The 17,945-nt window shown below is 35.4% G+C and overlaps 2 protein-coding genes across 4 annotated transcripts; one reads left to right on the top strand and one right to left on the bottom strand.

Annotated features, from left to right (window-relative positions):
* Positions 1-308: 308 nt before the first annotated feature.
* hps6 (HPS6 biogenesis of lysosomal organelles complex 2 subunit 3) lies at positions 309-5,160 on the bottom strand. Its single transcript, XM_005156935.6, has one exon. It carries the CDS (start codon positions 4,923-4,925, stop codon positions 2,397-2,399), a length of 2,529 nt encoding a protein of 842 aa, XP_005156992.1. The 5' UTR covers positions 4,926-5,160; the 3' UTR covers positions 309-2,396.
* nsmce4a (NSE4 homolog A, SMC5-SMC6 complex component) lies at positions 4,770-17,596 on the top strand. 3 transcript variants are annotated; one of them, XM_073919571.1, is made up of 11 exons: positions 4,770-5,268; positions 7,167-7,406; positions 7,508-7,588; positions 7,707-7,837; positions 9,706-9,848; positions 12,434-12,533; positions 12,618-12,708; positions 13,105-13,199; positions 13,286-13,331; positions 13,423-13,508; positions 17,151-17,596. In XM_073919571.1, the coding sequence occupies exons 2-11, from the start codon at positions 7,190-7,192 to the stop codon at positions 17,199-17,201; spliced, it is 1,041 nt and encodes a 346-aa protein (XP_073775672.1). In that variant the 5' UTR covers positions 4,770-5,268; positions 7,167-7,189; the 3' UTR covers positions 17,202-17,596.
* Positions 17,597-17,945: the final 349 nt, after the last annotated feature.

Consider the following 17,945-nt stretch of genomic DNA (forward strand, 5'->3'; position numbering starts at 1 on the left):
CTCTCTTTTTTACTTTGTTTTGTTGACTGCTTTGTTTAGTTGTTACCAAACTGAAAAAAAATCAGAAATGATTCCTTGGATTTACAAAATTTTTTTATGTTAAGTAGCTGTAAACAGTTTATTTGGGCTGAATTTAAACAAACAAATTAAAAAGAATTTTATTAAATTTAATTTGTTTAAATTCAACACAAATAAATTGTTTGCAAAAGTTTTGCATACATTTTTTCAGTGCATGAGTCAAAGTCTTTGATTGTTTAAAACATAATAATTAAATGAAAATCACTTTAAGAAAGCACAGGATACCCTGATGAACAGAAAGAGCATTTATTTGAAACAGGAATGCTTTTTAAAACACAAAAGGTTAAGGTAACTCAAACCATTTGAGGAAACTGATTGCTACAAATCATGAGTACTGTGAACTCAACCAATTTCAGTAAACAAAGCATTTTGAGCAAAACCCAATAAATGAGGAGAACTCAAACCAACTGAGTACTGTAAAACCCAATAAGGTAAGGCAACTCAACCAGTTTGAGGAAACCGATTGCCACAAACCATTTGAGTTAAAAAAAAAAAAAATCTATATACTATATATATAAGTACTGTGAACTTACTCCATTTGAGTTGAAGTAATGAAGTATTTAGTCACCTTCAACACTGAGTTCAAAACACTTTTTCAAATGAGTAGAATTAACTTTCAGTACATTTTGAGTTAACTACACTCATTTTATTTGTTAAAGTTGACTGTTGGGTTTTACAGTGTATTAAATATCCGTAACTCCCACTTGCAGTCAATTCAGCTAGCTGAAAAAATCTGTTTGACTGTTGCTTTTGAGTGATGGCTCTATTAAACCAAGATTTAGTAAACACACAATGGGAAAAACAGAAGTGTTTCAGCTTTTTAAATACAATTAGCCACACCGAGTCGACTGAGGGCAACACAAGCCTGTCCAAAGTGACAGAGTTTGAAGCAGCTCACTGTATAATAGAATTTAGCTGAATTTAATTTAAGACAGCACTGTGAATGCGGTTGTTGGTTGCCCAGGAAAAATGCAAAAGGAGGAGCTGAACAAAGACATACTGACTTTATAAAGCCTTGCATAGGAAACACATCAGAAATCCCCGTCTCTGACCACACAACCATAAATAACCAATGACATTTCAGTTCAGAAAGAGACATGAAAATGACCAACAGCGATGTACTGGAGTCATATTTAATAGCTTTCTACAATGTTTAAAGCCCTGTGATAGCAGTAAATACAAGAGCAATCCTGAAAGCATTAAGGTCTGATAGTCCATTTCATCCGCATGCACGTTACATTTAATATTACTGTACATCTCATAATTGACCCATACAATCATTAGCTTACGTCTTCCACTGGATTTTCCTAAAATAATAATTATACCAGCATATGATGATAAACTGTAGTGTCAATAGGGGCTCATAAAATAAATGATGTGTGAAATGTGGATTATGCTTAGTCATTCTTGACCTTCTGTTAATATTAGGATGACAGCATTCCTTTATGAAAGACAAATCATAAAAACAAAACAACATGTAAAGGTTAGGAAAGAGAAAATACGGTTTAAAAACACTGAAGACATACAGTATAAGATGACGATGAAATGCAGAAGACCATGTAAACATAAAAACAACATATATTAATTCTATATCAGGAATAATTAAAGCAGCAGATAAACACCTGTACACTGCCATTATTACTTTACAATTTCCATACTTATTAATGAAATATGATCCAATCCTATGAAGATGCATCATTTTGTTCATACCATGCAAGGTAAATAAATTCTTAAAAGGACAGTTGACCCAAAACTCAACTTCTGTCATCATTTACTCACGTTTGTCTATCTTAAAACCTGTATGACATTCATTCTTTTGTTTTTCACAATAATATCTTTTGTATATTAATAAGAGTTCAGATGTAAAAACCTCTCAATGCCATCTAAACTTTTCTTTTAAAATGAGCATTTTTCTCAGGTTCTTCTGTGTAGTTTCAGTAAATTCACTTTTATGTCGATGAATAGGGCAATGTCATTATCCGTAAAGTGAAATAATACATTAACACAACTATAGGAGGTTGAGAAAAATGTTTTTAAGGAAATGTCAAATGGCATTTAGAGGTTTTTCCATCTGAACTCTTCATATATATATAAATATATACATACATACATACATACATATATATATATATATACACACACACACACACACACACACACACACACACACACACACACACACACACACACACACACACTTTGGAATTGAAACAACATAAGTGTAAGCACATGATGACATAATCTAAACTTTGGAGGTAACTCTCTCTTGAATACCCATTTTAATAAGAGTATATGGATGTGATTTATGAGTGTGAAAGTCAGACCAGGCCTGTTCGAGATGTCACTTGAGATCCAGAGGAAGTCTTCTGCTTGTCTTCCTGGAGCTCAGTATTCAGATCAGTGTTTCTGAACAGTCCCTTTGGCTGGCGAGGAGGAGTGAGCGGAGGAATTGTGGGTGACTGAAGGATATCTGCGTACCTCTGGTTTGGTTTGGACTCCCTTTGGAGAACCTTCTGGAGTAGTGGTTTCAAAAGTCCAATGGTGACCTGACTTCCCTGAGCCTCGAATGGTCCTGAGTTCCGTGTCGAACCTGGGATGTTTTTGAGTACAGTGTTAAGTATACTCGTCACGGTCATGTCCTCAGGACAAAGAGTCCACAGAAGGTCCAAATAAGGGTCAAGGTCTCTATGTTGGGACACTTCACAGAGAAGTGTGCTGAAGATTTCTTTGTTTAGAAGTGGGCTCTGCCGGCAGAACCTCTCTGCGACTTGTGTCACACGCTCCCACTGGCCTTGCTCAATGAGAATCCGCAGGGCTTGCATTATCGCGTTAGGCCTCTCGCTGCACAAAAGCAGCTCCACCTCCAGGTGTTGGTAGGTGCCTTTACAAGGGAGCACCGTCAGGGCTCTTTTATAGAGCGGCACGCTTTCAGAGCTCTCCTTCACTCCGAAAGTCCATGAGGATGAGGAGGACATGCCAGCCTGCTGTTGTGCCAGTTCCAGAAACCTTGGGAGCCAGCTAGGCTGGAATTTGAAGATGGAGTGGCACAAGAGCTCAAAAACAGGCAGGTTGACTGCAGTGTGTTTCTGCTGACCGTTACAGTGAGCAAAGTTGGCTGTGGGCTGCACAGGACTAAGGATGATTTTCCACAACTCAGCCGGAGCTTTAGATGACAGCGAACCTTCACCATTGCACCTCAGATGCAAGACTGACTGAATGCCATGCCAGGAGTAAGTGGGAAACTGCTGAAAGATGCCATTCAGGTACTGAAGGTTCTCCTTCTCAAGCTCTCCACCAAGCAGACGGCAGATCTCCTGCTGCACCAGGCTTTCACAATAGTTCTCCAGGTCTTTCTCCGAAGCCTTCACCATTGATGTTTTGATGTCCTCCAGCAAAACCAGACTCCTAAGCTCTGATTCGAGCGAGCTCATGAGCCTTTCTTGACCTGAGGAATGTTTCTCCCCAGGTTTAGTTTTCTGGTTGCTGAGGTAATCCTTGAGGATGGCAGCTAGTGATATGGGCGCTTGAAACATCCCACCTTTTTTTAGCTTCTCCACCGTGAGCTGCGTGCTACTTAGACTTCTTTGCTGATAATATTTACATGCCTCCTCGAAGACAGCCTCGACTAAGAGTGCGCTCGAGTCTTCAAAAGGTGTCAGAGCAGGCTTCGGTTTTTGTGTCACCACAAACAGCCCGCTTTCTGACAGCATTTGTGGAGAGTGACTGTCATGCGAGTTTACAAAGAGAAGACCCTCCGTTTTTAGGCTTATCCGTTCTAATTCCAGGCCACATTTAGTGTCAATTAAAAAAAGGGTCCTGCCTATTGTTAGCGCCAGGGTGTCATTGTAAATATTAAGGCTGGTTTGAGTTCCACTAGCACTTAGGCAGTTATCAGGAAGTTTGTATATGTTGCAAAGACTGCCATCTTTCTTCATAACACATACCCAGCCAGTACTGAGGAGGAGGAGGAGGTCTCCACATCCAGTCGGAGAGAATCCTCGGATATCAGGAGGATTTATGGTGGATATAAGGCCAATGCAGTCTGAAACAAGTCTCTTGAAGTCTGATTCTTTGCTTGAGCTTTTCATAAGCGTGCAGCTACTGGCACTGTGCACATTAAATGTGTCGTGTTCAGGTGACCATGCAAGAAAAACCTTGGAAACACCCATCAAAGATTTCACCTGCGTGTCTGGGAGCAGATAAACCAAATCTCCGGAACTGACGGTCATATACTGAGGATTATTATGCAATGCAATTTTCACATTTCCCAAACTGACACCCCCTTCGTTATTAACTTCTACAGTCTTCTTGCAGATGCAGAACCTGAAGTTGCTGCACACAGCACTGGAGTTCTCTGATGGCGGTCGCTCCTCACACCATATGATGAAATTCTGACACATGCTCACAGACACTACTTTAGCACGAGGGCTGTTACACAGATCCACAGTCTGGAGCAATCGCCAGCCCGATCCACATTCCAGGAATTTCCAGAATTCCACTTTTCCATTCTCAAAAATGACCCCCAGCACTGAGGCTCCATCTTCTGGTTTGCTGCTTTGAGGGACATAAAGGACATCCACAATAGGCACATTTCGAGTTAGCACTAAATCAATGTGCTTCTGGCATTGCAGGAGATGGGCTCGCTGATATTTGTCGTATGTCATAAGACCACTTTTGGGCTGGCGCACAATGACATGAATGTGACGTCCATCTGGACTCAGACGCACATCGGACAGGCAGTTTTGAGAAGATATGTTGGAGTATGCTTGTTTTAAAAACTCCTTCAGATCCTTTCCTTTGGTGAAATCGCCGAAATCGGTCACTTGTTCCAACGCGAGTCGCGTCATGTTTGCAGAAGCGTCGGTTTGAATAGGAAGAACCCAACCGCTCGTGTAATCACTTTCAGTTTAGACCAGCGATCATCCGCAGTCTCCCCGAAACATGTCCAGTGCTCGTTTCACGCGTTAACTCCATAATAAGACGGTATCATAACTTTATAGTCCACAAATCGTGCGAAAAACCCGTATATTTCTCTTCTGCTGTCTGTTTCTCTCCCACTCCTCCTGACATCACGAGTTTGTTAATTTCCGGAATCCACTGGATGTGTTTCAACACCCAGTCAGCTGCCTATACAGACAAGCGCACTGCTCTGCAATGATCACGACAATGAGAGCCTGAAATCGTGCCTAGGTAGGTGACTTACTACGTTTTGAAACAGACCCTGTGTATTGTTTTTATTTTTTTCTCTTTTAAGGGAGGAGTTTAAGTCACACAGCTCTACAAATGGATCAGGCATATCTGTATTATATTATATTATATTATATTATATTATATTATATTATATTATATTATATTATATTATATTATATAAAATATATTAATTATCTAGTACTATATATAATTATATTTTGTTAAATGATATTATATTAATTATATTTTATTATAATATATTATATTATGTTATATTATATTATATTATAATAATTACATTATATTAATTATCTTGTTCTATATTTAATTATGTTATATGAAATTATATTATATTAATTATATTATGTTAAATATATTATATTAATTATATTAAATTATATTTTATGAATTATATTATATTATATTATATTATATTAATTACATTATATTAAATAAATATTACATATAAAAAGGACACTAGGACATTATGCTATCTGAATTACCTGAATATATATTCAACTATCTGAAAAATACAAACTTAAAGAAATTTCACTCTGTTAAAAAATATATTCTAAAAAGGTATTATTAAAATTGTCAAACTTGTTAATAAAAAGGAAATATTACAATTATATCTCTTAAATGTAAACGTAACATACAGAGGAAACAACATCTTAATAATCACAAAAATATAACATTAATTAAAAGCAATTACAAAATAGAGAAAAAAAATCATATCGACAATGGTTTAACAATGGTGTTTAAAAAAAAGTTGTTGTAATGTATCAAACATTTTGTGCTTTTCTTGTTTTTAGTAGCCTACGTTTTTGAGATGAAACAGGATTCGCAAGAAAAAACAAAACAAATCAATAAAAAATTGCATTCAAAATAAATATTACTCCAAAAAAGCAACACTCCGAGATGCTTAGTCATGACGTCAGTTTGTAGTCTCAGGATTCGCCATGCATTATTTTCGAGATCTATTTGATGATTTTGGTATATCTCCGGTGTATGCGGTAATTGATGTCTTTAGTTAACAATACATGAAACGACTTTTAGGTTTTGTTCAACGGCATAGATTATATAGTGTGCTCTCTTAAGGCAAATTGCTTACGTGATGCTTAATAAGGACTACAACTACCACAAGGCTGTGAGTTGACTTGACTCACAGTAAAATGTGTAGGTTGTGAATAAAGCTTATATAGTATTAAATATAGTAGTCAAAGTATAAGAACAGCACAGCGAAATATTAAAATAGAATTGTATAGAATAAAAAATAGAACACGACAGCTACGAGCTTCGTCACTGAATGCGTCGGAAATGACGTAAAGTACACTTCCTCCTGCTCCCGCGAAAATTTCACCGTTGATGTAAATGCCGAACCTTAATGTTTTTAAAGTTTGTAAGTGTTTACAGTACACTCTCCTTTTCTAGTTTTGTACATTAGTGTTTATTGATTCTTGTCTTGGTTTTAATTTACGATGTCTGCTCGTATATTTCGGTCGACTGTATTAACGTTAATCATGATAATTATTGGGAAGTACGTTTAAAAGTAATGTGTAATTCTTATAAACGTATGCATTAATTCTTATAAACATATGCTTTAATTATTTGTAAACACTGAAATGTGTTCGTTTAGCAGTGAAATACTGTTAAATCATCATGTGATTAGCAGAAAATGTACCACAGTAGTTCAATTGATGTTATATTTTACAAAATAATGCTGCACAATACGCGTATTATATCATATCATATTTTATTATATCATATTATGTGTTATTATATTATGTTGAATACCAGCGTGAACCTTCATTTTATCTGATAGACAAAAGCCAATTTAGAAATAAAAAGGTAAAATGTCCGTTTTATTCATGTTCTGACACAAGTGTCTTTGTGAACAGAAAACCAACCAGAATCACTGAAGATGTCTGATTCAAGGAGAAGGTCCCGGGGGAATCAAGAGGAACCAGGAGGGTCAACCAATGGAGTGGGTGGACAGAACCGGCCTGAGAGATCGGGCGATGTGGGTGATGAAGATGATATTGGTGGCGGACCCTCTGGTATTAGTCAGGAAGATGATGATCCTTCACGCAGAAGAGAGATCAGGAGCAAATACAGGGACCTGATTAATGAAGTTCAGCGTGAGTGTTGATACTCTTCAAGTGGGTTTCAGTTATGCAGTTGTGATGTTTAATGTACAAGTAGATTTTTGAGATTGCTTCTTTTACTTGTTTGTTGACAGAAAATCGCGAGGACATGTTGAATCCTGCTAACAATAAACTCACTGATGTTTTGGAAGAGGCCAACAAACTTTTTGCCAATGGTATCAATTCTACAGCATGTTCACTGCATTAGCTTGATGAATATTTTGGTAGAACTCTGTGTGTAAACATTTCAGTCATTCAGTCTTCATGATATTTTCCTGCTGTGTCTGCTTTTAGTGAGACAAGCTCGTGAAGCAGCTCTAGACGCTCAACTCTTGGTACTAGCCACTGATCTAGGGAAGGAGAAGGCCAGCCAGCTACATGCTGAAGGCTCTTCATTTGACCCATCTGCATTTGCAGAACATTTGGTAAGCTATGGCATGACTTGACATGTTTGGAAAACATGTAAACCAAACACAACTAGGACATCATGCACATGTGAAAAGATTAGATTGCTTAAAGGGTATGTAACAAGCTCACTTTGCTCATAAGTCTTACATTTTTTAAACACTTTTAAAACAAAGTTACAGCTATCAGATTCTCTCCAGGAGAGACTGAGCCATAGGCAGATTTACTGAGTCATCATTAGTGTTTGGGCGTGGACTACATTCTCCCGTAGGACTGTAAATAAAATGGGGGTAATCATAAAACTTTCTAATTGTAACCCTTTGAGGTAGTCTGATCAGTCTAGGTTGGCCGCAAAGTTGTATACGATCACACCAGTGTGGTCAGAGCATTTAAAATTGTTAACTGTGGAAGACAGAAATAATAATAACTTTACATATACTCTTACAATGAGTCATTCACAACAGATACACAATGTTTTGGTAACTAAAACAAAGATGGCCTTTTTAAAAATTCTCAGATTTTTTTTACATATACATTTAAATAGACTTTTTTTCACCCTTTAAAAAATGTGTGCTGTTGAAGGATATTAACCTATCAGCTTTTTAAGTGTGACGTCACGGCTTCCGGGTCCAAGCGCTCTATTCAACTGTATGGGGAGACTCATGAAATGGTAATTTTATGTAATACTAATTTAATGTAATACTTTCAAAAATCATGATCGCAATAAACATGTCCATGCCTAATATCCGATAGCCAGAAAGTGATTCCTTTTTTTTTATAAGTTGTTAAAATTTTGGTATTTGTTTTGCAGCAAGCCCAGAGATTGTTGTGTACACTATGACTTTATATAAAATTAACTTTAATGTGTGATGTGAATAAAAAGTGATCATAAACGAATAGTTTCTCAACTCAAATGAGTGGCGGCTTGGACCCGGAAACAGTATTACATATGCCACCCACACGTCACCACATAACAAGCGGATATAATTAGCTTAAGCATATCAGAATTATGTAATTACTGTTGTGCTTGTGGGCCCAAGTCATGTTTCATTTCATAGAGCACAACAATTCTTTGATTTCTGCTTTACTCAGTGCCATGTTGTTTGTTTGTTTCTATGGAAAATATGGGGGAACTACATGAGCCCAGAGGAGAGTGTTGCATTTGTTAGAGTGAAAAACGAGTGCTTTATTCAAACAAATCAATGTAAACTACTATAATCGATAAAAGTGATTTATCGCCCAGCCCCACTAAAACTCTTACCTTGTTTTTTCTCCATGTTAAACAACCATTTGCTTTCCTGTTGTTTAGGAGAAGTTGATAAATTGACATGTTGTAAATCTTGCAACTCTAATCTTTTCTCCAGTGAATGAGGCTGTGGTGTGTCATGCAAAATCATACGTTTCACAATAGAAATATAAAAAATACGTGTTCTAAATAACTCTTGAAGGGCTCTTTTTTTGGGAGAAGAGACCATAATTAAATATCTACATAATAGAGAGGGGTCAAGATGCAGACCTGGTGCAGTGCAATCTGAGCTGCATCATGCACACACATTAAATGGGTTCGTTAGGCCCTGCACACTGGATTATTTTGGATGCTAAGTAGGTTCTGTCATTAAATATATAAGAAAAAAAACTTTGTTAGATTATAATTGTTTGGCCTTAAGAATGTCAGACTTAACACACAGCAAATCAGGTCTTTATGTACCTTTTTCATTTTTTTTGTAATGGACCAGAAAAAATGAGAGAACCAGATTGTAAATGCACACTTTCTGTAAGAGGACAGGATAGATCTTATATTTGTCTGCTAAGATAAAACCAAATGCAGATTCACTTTGATGTGATTTGTTTTCTGGGTTGATTTTGTTTTTTGTATTGTTCCGTCTAGTTGTCCTTTATGGATCTGAATCGTTTGGAGGATGAAAGTGGTACGGATGGAAACTTGGGGGGTTATTTACCAGGAGGAGCCTGGCTTAAGCTTGCAAAGAGAGCTGAGAACTGCTTTAGAACAGCCCCGGCTTTCCACTACATGTGAGTAATATTGTAGTAAATTAAGTCAAATTAAAGACTGTTTCAAGTATTCAGACCCCCTTAAATAGCAGCCATTTGCAGGCATAATGCTAAAAGCATTTAAGTTCATTTTCCCTCACTGATGTACGGACAGCACCCCATATTGATATAAAAACAAAGAATTGTTGACATTTTTGCAGATTTATTAAAAAAGAAAAACTAAAATATCACATGGTCCCAAGTATTCAGGCCCTTTGCTAAGTATTTATTAGAAGCTCCCTTTTGATTTAACCCAGCCATTAGGGGTGTAACGATATAAAAACTGAACCAAAATATCGCGATACACCAACCACGATAGTATCGCGAAACTCTTGTGGCGTACCGTGGTACTCTCACGCCCCCTGCTGCCCATTGTTGAGGTTGCCGTCACTTATCTCTAACTAATTAAACCAATTTAACCAATTTTTCTTTATTATCACATTTGATGAAATTGTATTAATAATCGTGAGCTTTTGTTCTGAATATTATATTCTAAAGTTAGTATTGTCCAAGTGCATGTCATGTCATGTGACTTGAGTGAGCGATCACACTTGGTTACTACTGTACGCAGGATGGCTGCTTCACATAGTAATGAGATTGCAGATCCCCCAGACACAATTATGTCACCTGTGTGGGAAAATTTTGGTTTTCCAGTGGAGTACTGGAATGGAATTTGTGTCGTAGACAAAGCGCACACCTATCTGCCTTAACTGTTTCACAAAACTTACTTATAAGGAAGCGCATTTAAAAAGTGTGGTAATTTCACAATGTGAGGGTGTAAGCAAAAGACTGGCAGCAGAGCCAACAAAAGTGATTTAATGTACAAAAGTGAAACCAGAATAATGCCCAAATATATACAAAATCAGAGAAATATTTACACTTATAAAAATAATATAATAAAGTAGCAAATTCAAAGTATCAAACAAACATGAGTTAAACTCGAGTTAGGGACTATAGTGAAGCCAAACAAAAGACATAAATGTAAAAAAACAATTTTAACTCACGAATAACCCCTAATATCGCTAAAACTGATGAAAAGAAAAAAAGGTCTTCAGCGCAGTGCGCCGCATTCTTCCTTATTCTGAACTGTAGAATAAAATAAATACAAAGATGACCTTCACCTCTTACCTGATGTCTTAACAATACATTTTCTACGTGTTTGAAAAATGGAAATCGTATGACATCTTCCCTATCCACCTTATTCTGAGAAAAGAGTGAACTTGAGGAGGTATAGCTCAATATTGACAGGAGGGAGCCGAGCCAAAAAATAACATAAAAATCAATTGAAATAAAAATGTACAAACCTCACAAAATTTCTCAAAGTGGGCAAAAGTAATGCAAAATAATTTTGCCCAACCGAAAGTTAAGCAAAAACAATCATGTGAGAAAAATACCGCTCTTCCTGACATGCTTTTTATATTCCCGCGCTACTTCTCCAAATGATGATAGATCGGTCTCCTGACCAATCAGCTGTCATGAAGGCGGACCTACAGAAATGACAGGCATCAGCTGTCGTGAAGGCGGACCTACATAAATGACCAGCATGGAGGGAATGGGAGAAAGAGAGATCAGGAGGCAAAAATACAGCCGGCTACAACCCTAACATTAGTTTCAGTCACAACTGCAATGTATTTTGCTGGTAAATATGTCATGTAAAAACACTTTACAAACACATTATATGTATATTTTTAAATTAATTTAAACAGAAACCTATCTATCTAACTGAAACCTTAAATAATCAAAAATGACCATCATGTCTGTGTCTGCACAGAGATCAAGCCTCTCACCTGAGAATGTGGATATTATGGTGTTTTTGAAGAAGATCTTTCACTAGTCTACACTGCAGTTATTTATTTAATTTTAGTTTACTTAGTTAAGATGGCTGCACTAAAGAAAATAGTTTTTTCTGACTAGTCTATATTGGAGGTATTTATAATTTTAGTTGTTTACTCGGGTATCCTGACTGTACTAAAATGTGATTGCAAAGTTAATAAAGAAAAAAGTTTAGTTTTTCTTGTTATTAAGTGAATCTATTGTTCCTTAGCATTGCTGTTAACATGACATCAACCCTAACCCCACAGCAAACAGGAACTGAACGGTGGCTCCAAAACCGTGAACCAAACCGAACCGTGACTTTGGTGTATCGTTACACCCCTACCAGCCATGAGTGTTTTTGGAAAAGATTGAACAAGTTTTTCAGACCTGCGTTTGGGGATCCTCCTCTGGGCAATACTTTCTGTACCAACTGTATAATTGAAAAGTCATAAACTTTGACATCATTTTGACTTCACATTGCTGTTTTTTCCTCCACAGATGTCATTATGTAGTTTTAAAACTCATTTTTAATATTTCTTTTTGGTCAGTAATATCACAATTATTTTTATCTTCACAGTCTCAGATCAAATAAATTGTAATTTTTTTTTACATTTTGGTGCAAATAAAAATATTTAAATATAGTTTACAGTGATTTTTATGAAGTTATCTCTTCGTACTTAAACTATAAATCAGTTACCTCTTATAGTCTCTTATTATTATTATTCAACACGTTTTGTTATTTGATATTCAAGGTTGGGCTCATTTTTGGCAGAGCCTCCTCCTCCACGGCAGAGAGTTGAAAGGCAAAGAAGAGTGCCCAGCAGAGAGGAGAAACGGATTATGCCCACCCAGGTCTGCTTATTATAATGCAAACACTTGACTGTCTCCCCAAAATACCTGTTTTTAAGAAATTAAAAAAATACCTTATCATCACAGCTGAAGAAAATGGAAGAATCTCACCAGGAGGCAACTGAGAAAGAGGTGGAAAGGATTCTTGGATGTCTGCAAAGATACTTTAGAGATGACTGTAAGCATGTTAAGCTGCTAACTATCAGCTTCCCACTATCAGAGTCTTTCCAAAATTGTACAATTTTTTATCAAAAGTAAACCCTAAAAAACAGTTTTAGATTTTTTTTAATCTTGTATTATTATTATTATTATTATTATTATTATTATTATTATTATTATTATTATTATTATTATCATTATTATTATTAATAATATTAATAATAATAATAATAATGTATTTTATCTTTTTATATTATTTTATGATGTTGATAACCTTTTATTGTTAAAATATTTGTATAATTATAGAAAAGTAATATTTGTTAAATGTTGTGAACTTGATCTGTTCTTTTTGCCATGACATAGCCAGAAAAGCTGATAAGGCATTAAACTCAAAAACTCTCTCTCTCTGGAACAGCCGAGGAGCCCATTTCATATTACGAGTTCGTCATCGACCCTAACTCCTTCTCACGAACGGTGGAGAACATCTTCCACATGTCTTTTCTAATTAGAGTGAGTTTAAACGCTACATTGGCCTTGAACATTCAACACAAGTCACACAATAACGAATTAAATCACTTTTTATTTATTACTTTTAGGATGGTCTGGCGAGGATGTACTTGGAGAATGGGCTTCCTTATATAGGTTAGATCGCATCCTTAAGTCACTGTTGTATTTTTTTTGTTTGTTTGTCTAAATGTACTTGCAGGCTGTAATATTTGTGCTTGTATTGTAGCTCCAGTAGAGGAAGGTGAGATACAGCCTGGTGGCGCTGCCATTCGACATCAGTGTGTCATCTCGATCAGCCAGGAAAGCTGGAGGGTGAGCGCTTTAACTGTTTTTAGCATTTCTTTTGGCATCACTTTTATTTTAGTGTGCTTGTTACACGTTTCATGTACTTACTTTTGTAATAAAAATAATTAATTCATAATTATATGCAACTGACCCCAATCCTAACCCTAACCATATTAAGTTAATGCAGTAAAGTAGCATTTCTCTATACTTTGAGGAGACCTATTGTGCAAAAATCACTTTTATAAGGAGTTTGAACAAAGTTGTGTGGTGACTGTGCATGAGTATATCCAGCCTCGTATGATAAAAATTAATGAATAATATTTTTATAATCACAACTGAAAAAGTGCAGAAACACTTTAAACTACATCTATTAGTGACGACCTCTACCTCATTAGCATAAATAGACCTGAGCAAGAAGCAGCCATCTGGCATAAGTTTTCACACCATACCTGTGGATGATAATGTCAGTGACTAAGAGGCATTATAAATGTAGAGTTTTAGGACGCACAAATGAACACCGTAGTCTCCATAGACGACTTTCTTCAGAGTCAATTTTTTTAGCATTTTCAGTTTTAAACAAAAATAATATTAGTTCTGTTTTATTACGCCCAAAGTCTTGGGGAAACAACATGGGCATAATAAACGAAGAAAAACAAATGTGTTGGGGTGGTGGATTTCTCAAACAAAACAAAAACTTAATGCAAAAAGACTCCCTTCGGTCGACAACCAAACTCAGACACTCAGTTGAGAGTATATATGAATAGATTTATTATAGAAAAATGTGGTTAATATAAATGAGCATCTCTTTAGGGTGACCACAGGCCAAAATAACAAACAAAAGAATCTATAAAGTAAATGCACTAAATTACCTATAACTATTTAAAGAAAAATACAAGAAGCTTACCTTACTCCCTAAACATAAACATAGTCAAAAGTAATCAAATAAATAGGCAGGCCACCCCTACACGCTCAAACTCTCAAAATATTTTAACGTATGAACATTAGTACAATAATGGTTGTTGGTCGTCGGCCAGAGGGGTGAGGGAAATCCAGGAGCTCCACTCCAAGCACCGAACACAGCAGAAATGAGCTCCCCGAACCCTGCCGGAAGCTCCTTTTTATACATGCCTCCCTGACCAGCAGCCAATCAGAACTCAAGATCACGCTTGTATGGGAGCCTATGAGACAACAGAAAAACAACAAGAAGGCGGGACAAAGAAAAAGACAGAGTACAATTCGCAATAATAAATAAATAAATAAATAAATAAACTTCAGTTGTAACATGTTTTAAATCTGTTATGCTGATGAGTAAGTGTTTGTAGCTTCACCCTCTTCTGAAAAGAGGGCTGGGAGCACAATCTGAACAGCCAATAAAAAAAGAGTGCAATTTAATTCAAAGCCTAAAAGTGGCAGTTTCAAAGAGTTCTAAAGAGATATATATATATTATTTATTAGCTGAAGTATTTAGTATTAGTATTTAGAGCTGAAACTTTACACACTGTAGAGACATTAGAGATTTATTTTACTTTTAGTAAATATAGACATAGTAGGTCCCCTTTTAATGCATTCGCTGTAATAAAGACATCCTAAAATAAATTGTGACCCTTATTTGCAGTAATGATTCACCAAATGATTGTTGTCATATATCAAACTAAATTGGTTAATCTGTTAATAGGCTTTTCTTAATAAGCAACATAAAGTTGCATATAAACATTGCAGACTGAAATATGATACAATTCTTTGCATGATACTTTTAAATATATATTTATATAAAATTGTTCATAGATTTATCAGGGATGTGATTCTTCCGTATAAATACGAATTTTGTATTTTCCTGAGCTCAGTGGGTTGACTACTGTAATTTGCTGTGTACATAATATGGTATTGTGTAGTCCTATAATGTGCGCGTATGTCAAAGTCGCTGACAATATGCAAGTTTATGAAATCGCTTTAAATGCTTTTTCCGCTTTCAAATTTGCATGTAATAAAGAAATAAAGCCAGGATGCACATTTGCTATTATCCTCTGCAAGTCATTTGTTATTATGTCTTCATTTATTCAGTGCAGCCGAGCTCCTGAAATAAGTTACTTGAAAGTTTCTTAAATTTGGATGTTAGAGTTGTATACAAATAGGGCTGGGGGATTTGGCCTAAAATCAACATTTCGATTAATAAACAATTTTTTTATTTGTTATTATTATTATTGTTATTATTATTATTATTATTATAATAGTTCACTGACAGGTTTTTGTACTATAAATATGCTCACATATTACAAGTGAGAGATTTCTGAATGAACACTATCTCAAGGCTTCTCTGGTGCAGCTTCCAGTAACCGTTACTGTTACAGTGTAGTGCAAAATAAGGCTCAAGAATGGGTCCATTGTCCAACTTGACCAGAGATCAGATATTGCTGCAAAGTGCTGAACATTTTTCAGTTCAGCAGCTTCATTTTTATAACATGTCTTGTACATGAGTGGGCTGACGTGACTACACGCAGGAGGGGAAAGTAATTCAAAATTTGACCTTAAAAATTAGATTGATTATAGGTTCTGAATGTCTATTTCGATTGCTTTATTGATTAATCACCCAGCCCTGTATACAATTATATAATTTGGTTAATTAAACTATTAAAAACAGAGACTAAGCCGAAGGAAAGTGAAAGTAATACTTTTTTTGCGATATTTTTTTTTTTACTTCACGTGGAGTATATTAGGCTACTCAGTTCAACAGGACATAATATTTTAAGGCCTTTAGAGTCAACTAAATTACAGGAAAAACAATGTTCTGTTGACAAAAAAGTTAACCGAGTTAGTGACTCCATTTAGCAGAGGTTTTTAGATCTGTCCCGACATTGAGGTACAAAGTATACACCTATTAAACATAGGTCACTATTAAACTGCTTAATATTTCATCTAATAGAGCAAAAATAAATAAAGCTAATTTTTTTGGGGTGGGTCTCGACTTCTTTTTTGTCCTCGGTTGGTCACATGCCTGAATTATGTTATAAACATTTACAAAATCAATGTGTAATTTGAGGTTGTACAGGTTTATTACAAAGACATTTATTATTTGAAATTTATAGAATTTATAGAAAAGGCAGACATTGCTTCATATAAAAACAAAAAAAAGTGTATATTTTACAAATATTTTATAGGTGCATATTATGTCGAATTACTGAAAATAAAATGAACATAAGCATCATCCAACTTACATTAATGTATTTTTAGGGATTCAATCCCAAGTTAAGTCAAGACTCTTTCCTCTCTTTTTTCAAATTACTTTTGCCAGAGCACATAGTGTCATGCACTAGTTACTATTGAATGAACATGCCTGTTATGTGACCTATGAGCAAGCACTTCCGGAAGTGGGTAAAGTCAACATGCTAACAATTTGTTTTATGCAGTGCCCACTTGTTTAACAGATTGTTAATGCATTATAATACGAGCTAAAAATGAGGCCTGAAAGATTTTTTATTTTGAAATTGATATTGTGATTGAGAGAAACACTAAATTTGTGTCAAAGATTTTGTCTCTAAAAATTTATATATGAAGGATTATCTTATGTATGAAGTATTTCCAGGTTTTCCAACATTTCTGTGCATGATTAAATAATTATTTAACATGCAGTTCTTTGCTTGAAATAACAAATCTCTGATCTGTGTGTTGCAGGAAATCATTGATGCCTTTGACATAAAGCAAGCTCTCATCCCACCTCCATGAGCTTGGTCGCAGGAGGTCAAAAATGCCAATGACATCTGTTTGTAAAATAAAAATTGTGAAATTTTTTATATTTTTAATGTTTTGGATAGAAATTTTAAGAGTTACATATTTGGATTTTGTATTAACTGTAATAGTTGTGTTTAATACAACAAATGTAAAGCGAAATTAAATTTTATTGTGTTGAATGCAATAAATTTAAAGTAAAACTGAAGGAATATTTTCATCTGATGGAAACATACAAAGTTTCCAACTCTGCTATCTATCATTGTCTTTTTTCTTTCTTTGAATTTGAAATGTTAAGAATGGCATGTCTGTTTTGCACAAAGACCATTACCAGATAGAATGTTTGCATGGGATCATTATTTCATAAAGCGAGTCTGCTTTGTAAACCATTATGCAAAGATGTATTTCTTTATTTGCAAGTCAAAACTCCATTCGCACAGCTCGTGCACTACAAAGTATCAGTTTAAATTTACAGGACATTTACTTATGTCATATTAGAAATCTAACCTTCTCCATTAAACCTATCTATGATTTTTGTATAGATAAGAGAGTGCATCGGTCTTGGGTAAAGATACTTTTAATGTAGTTGAAAGTTGTGTCCTTGTGCATTTAAACGCAGCCTTATCTTCAAGTCCGGGGCCACAGAAATGTGAGATTTCTGTGCTCATCCACTACTGATTAAAATAAAAAATGTTTTTTAATATTTTTTTCCAAAAGTATGAATAAGATGGACCTATTCGA

This window comes from Danio rerio, chromosome 13 (genome assembly GCF_049306965.1).
Source record: "Danio rerio strain Tuebingen ecotype United States chromosome 13, GRCz12tu, whole genome shotgun sequence".
NCBI classification, from domain to species: domain Eukaryota; kingdom Metazoa; phylum Chordata; class Actinopteri; order Cypriniformes; family Danionidae; genus Danio; species Danio rerio.

Coding starts and splice junctions, on each gene's coding strand:
- nsmce4a (XM_073919571.1), top strand. CDS start 7,190: ATGTCTGATTCAAGGAGAAGGTCCCGGGGGAATCAAGAGGAACCAGGA. Junction 9,849..12,433: donor GCCCCGGCTTTCCACTACAT/GTGAGTAATATT, acceptor TTGATATTCAAG/GTTGGGCTCATTTTTGGCAG. Junction 12,534..12,617: donor AACGGATTATGCCCACCCAG/GTCTGCTTATTA, acceptor TTATCATCACAG/CTGAAGAAAATGGAAGAATC.
- hps6 (XM_005156935.6), bottom strand. CDS start 4,925: ATGACGCGACTCGCGTTGGAACAAGTGACCGATTTCGGCGATTTCACC.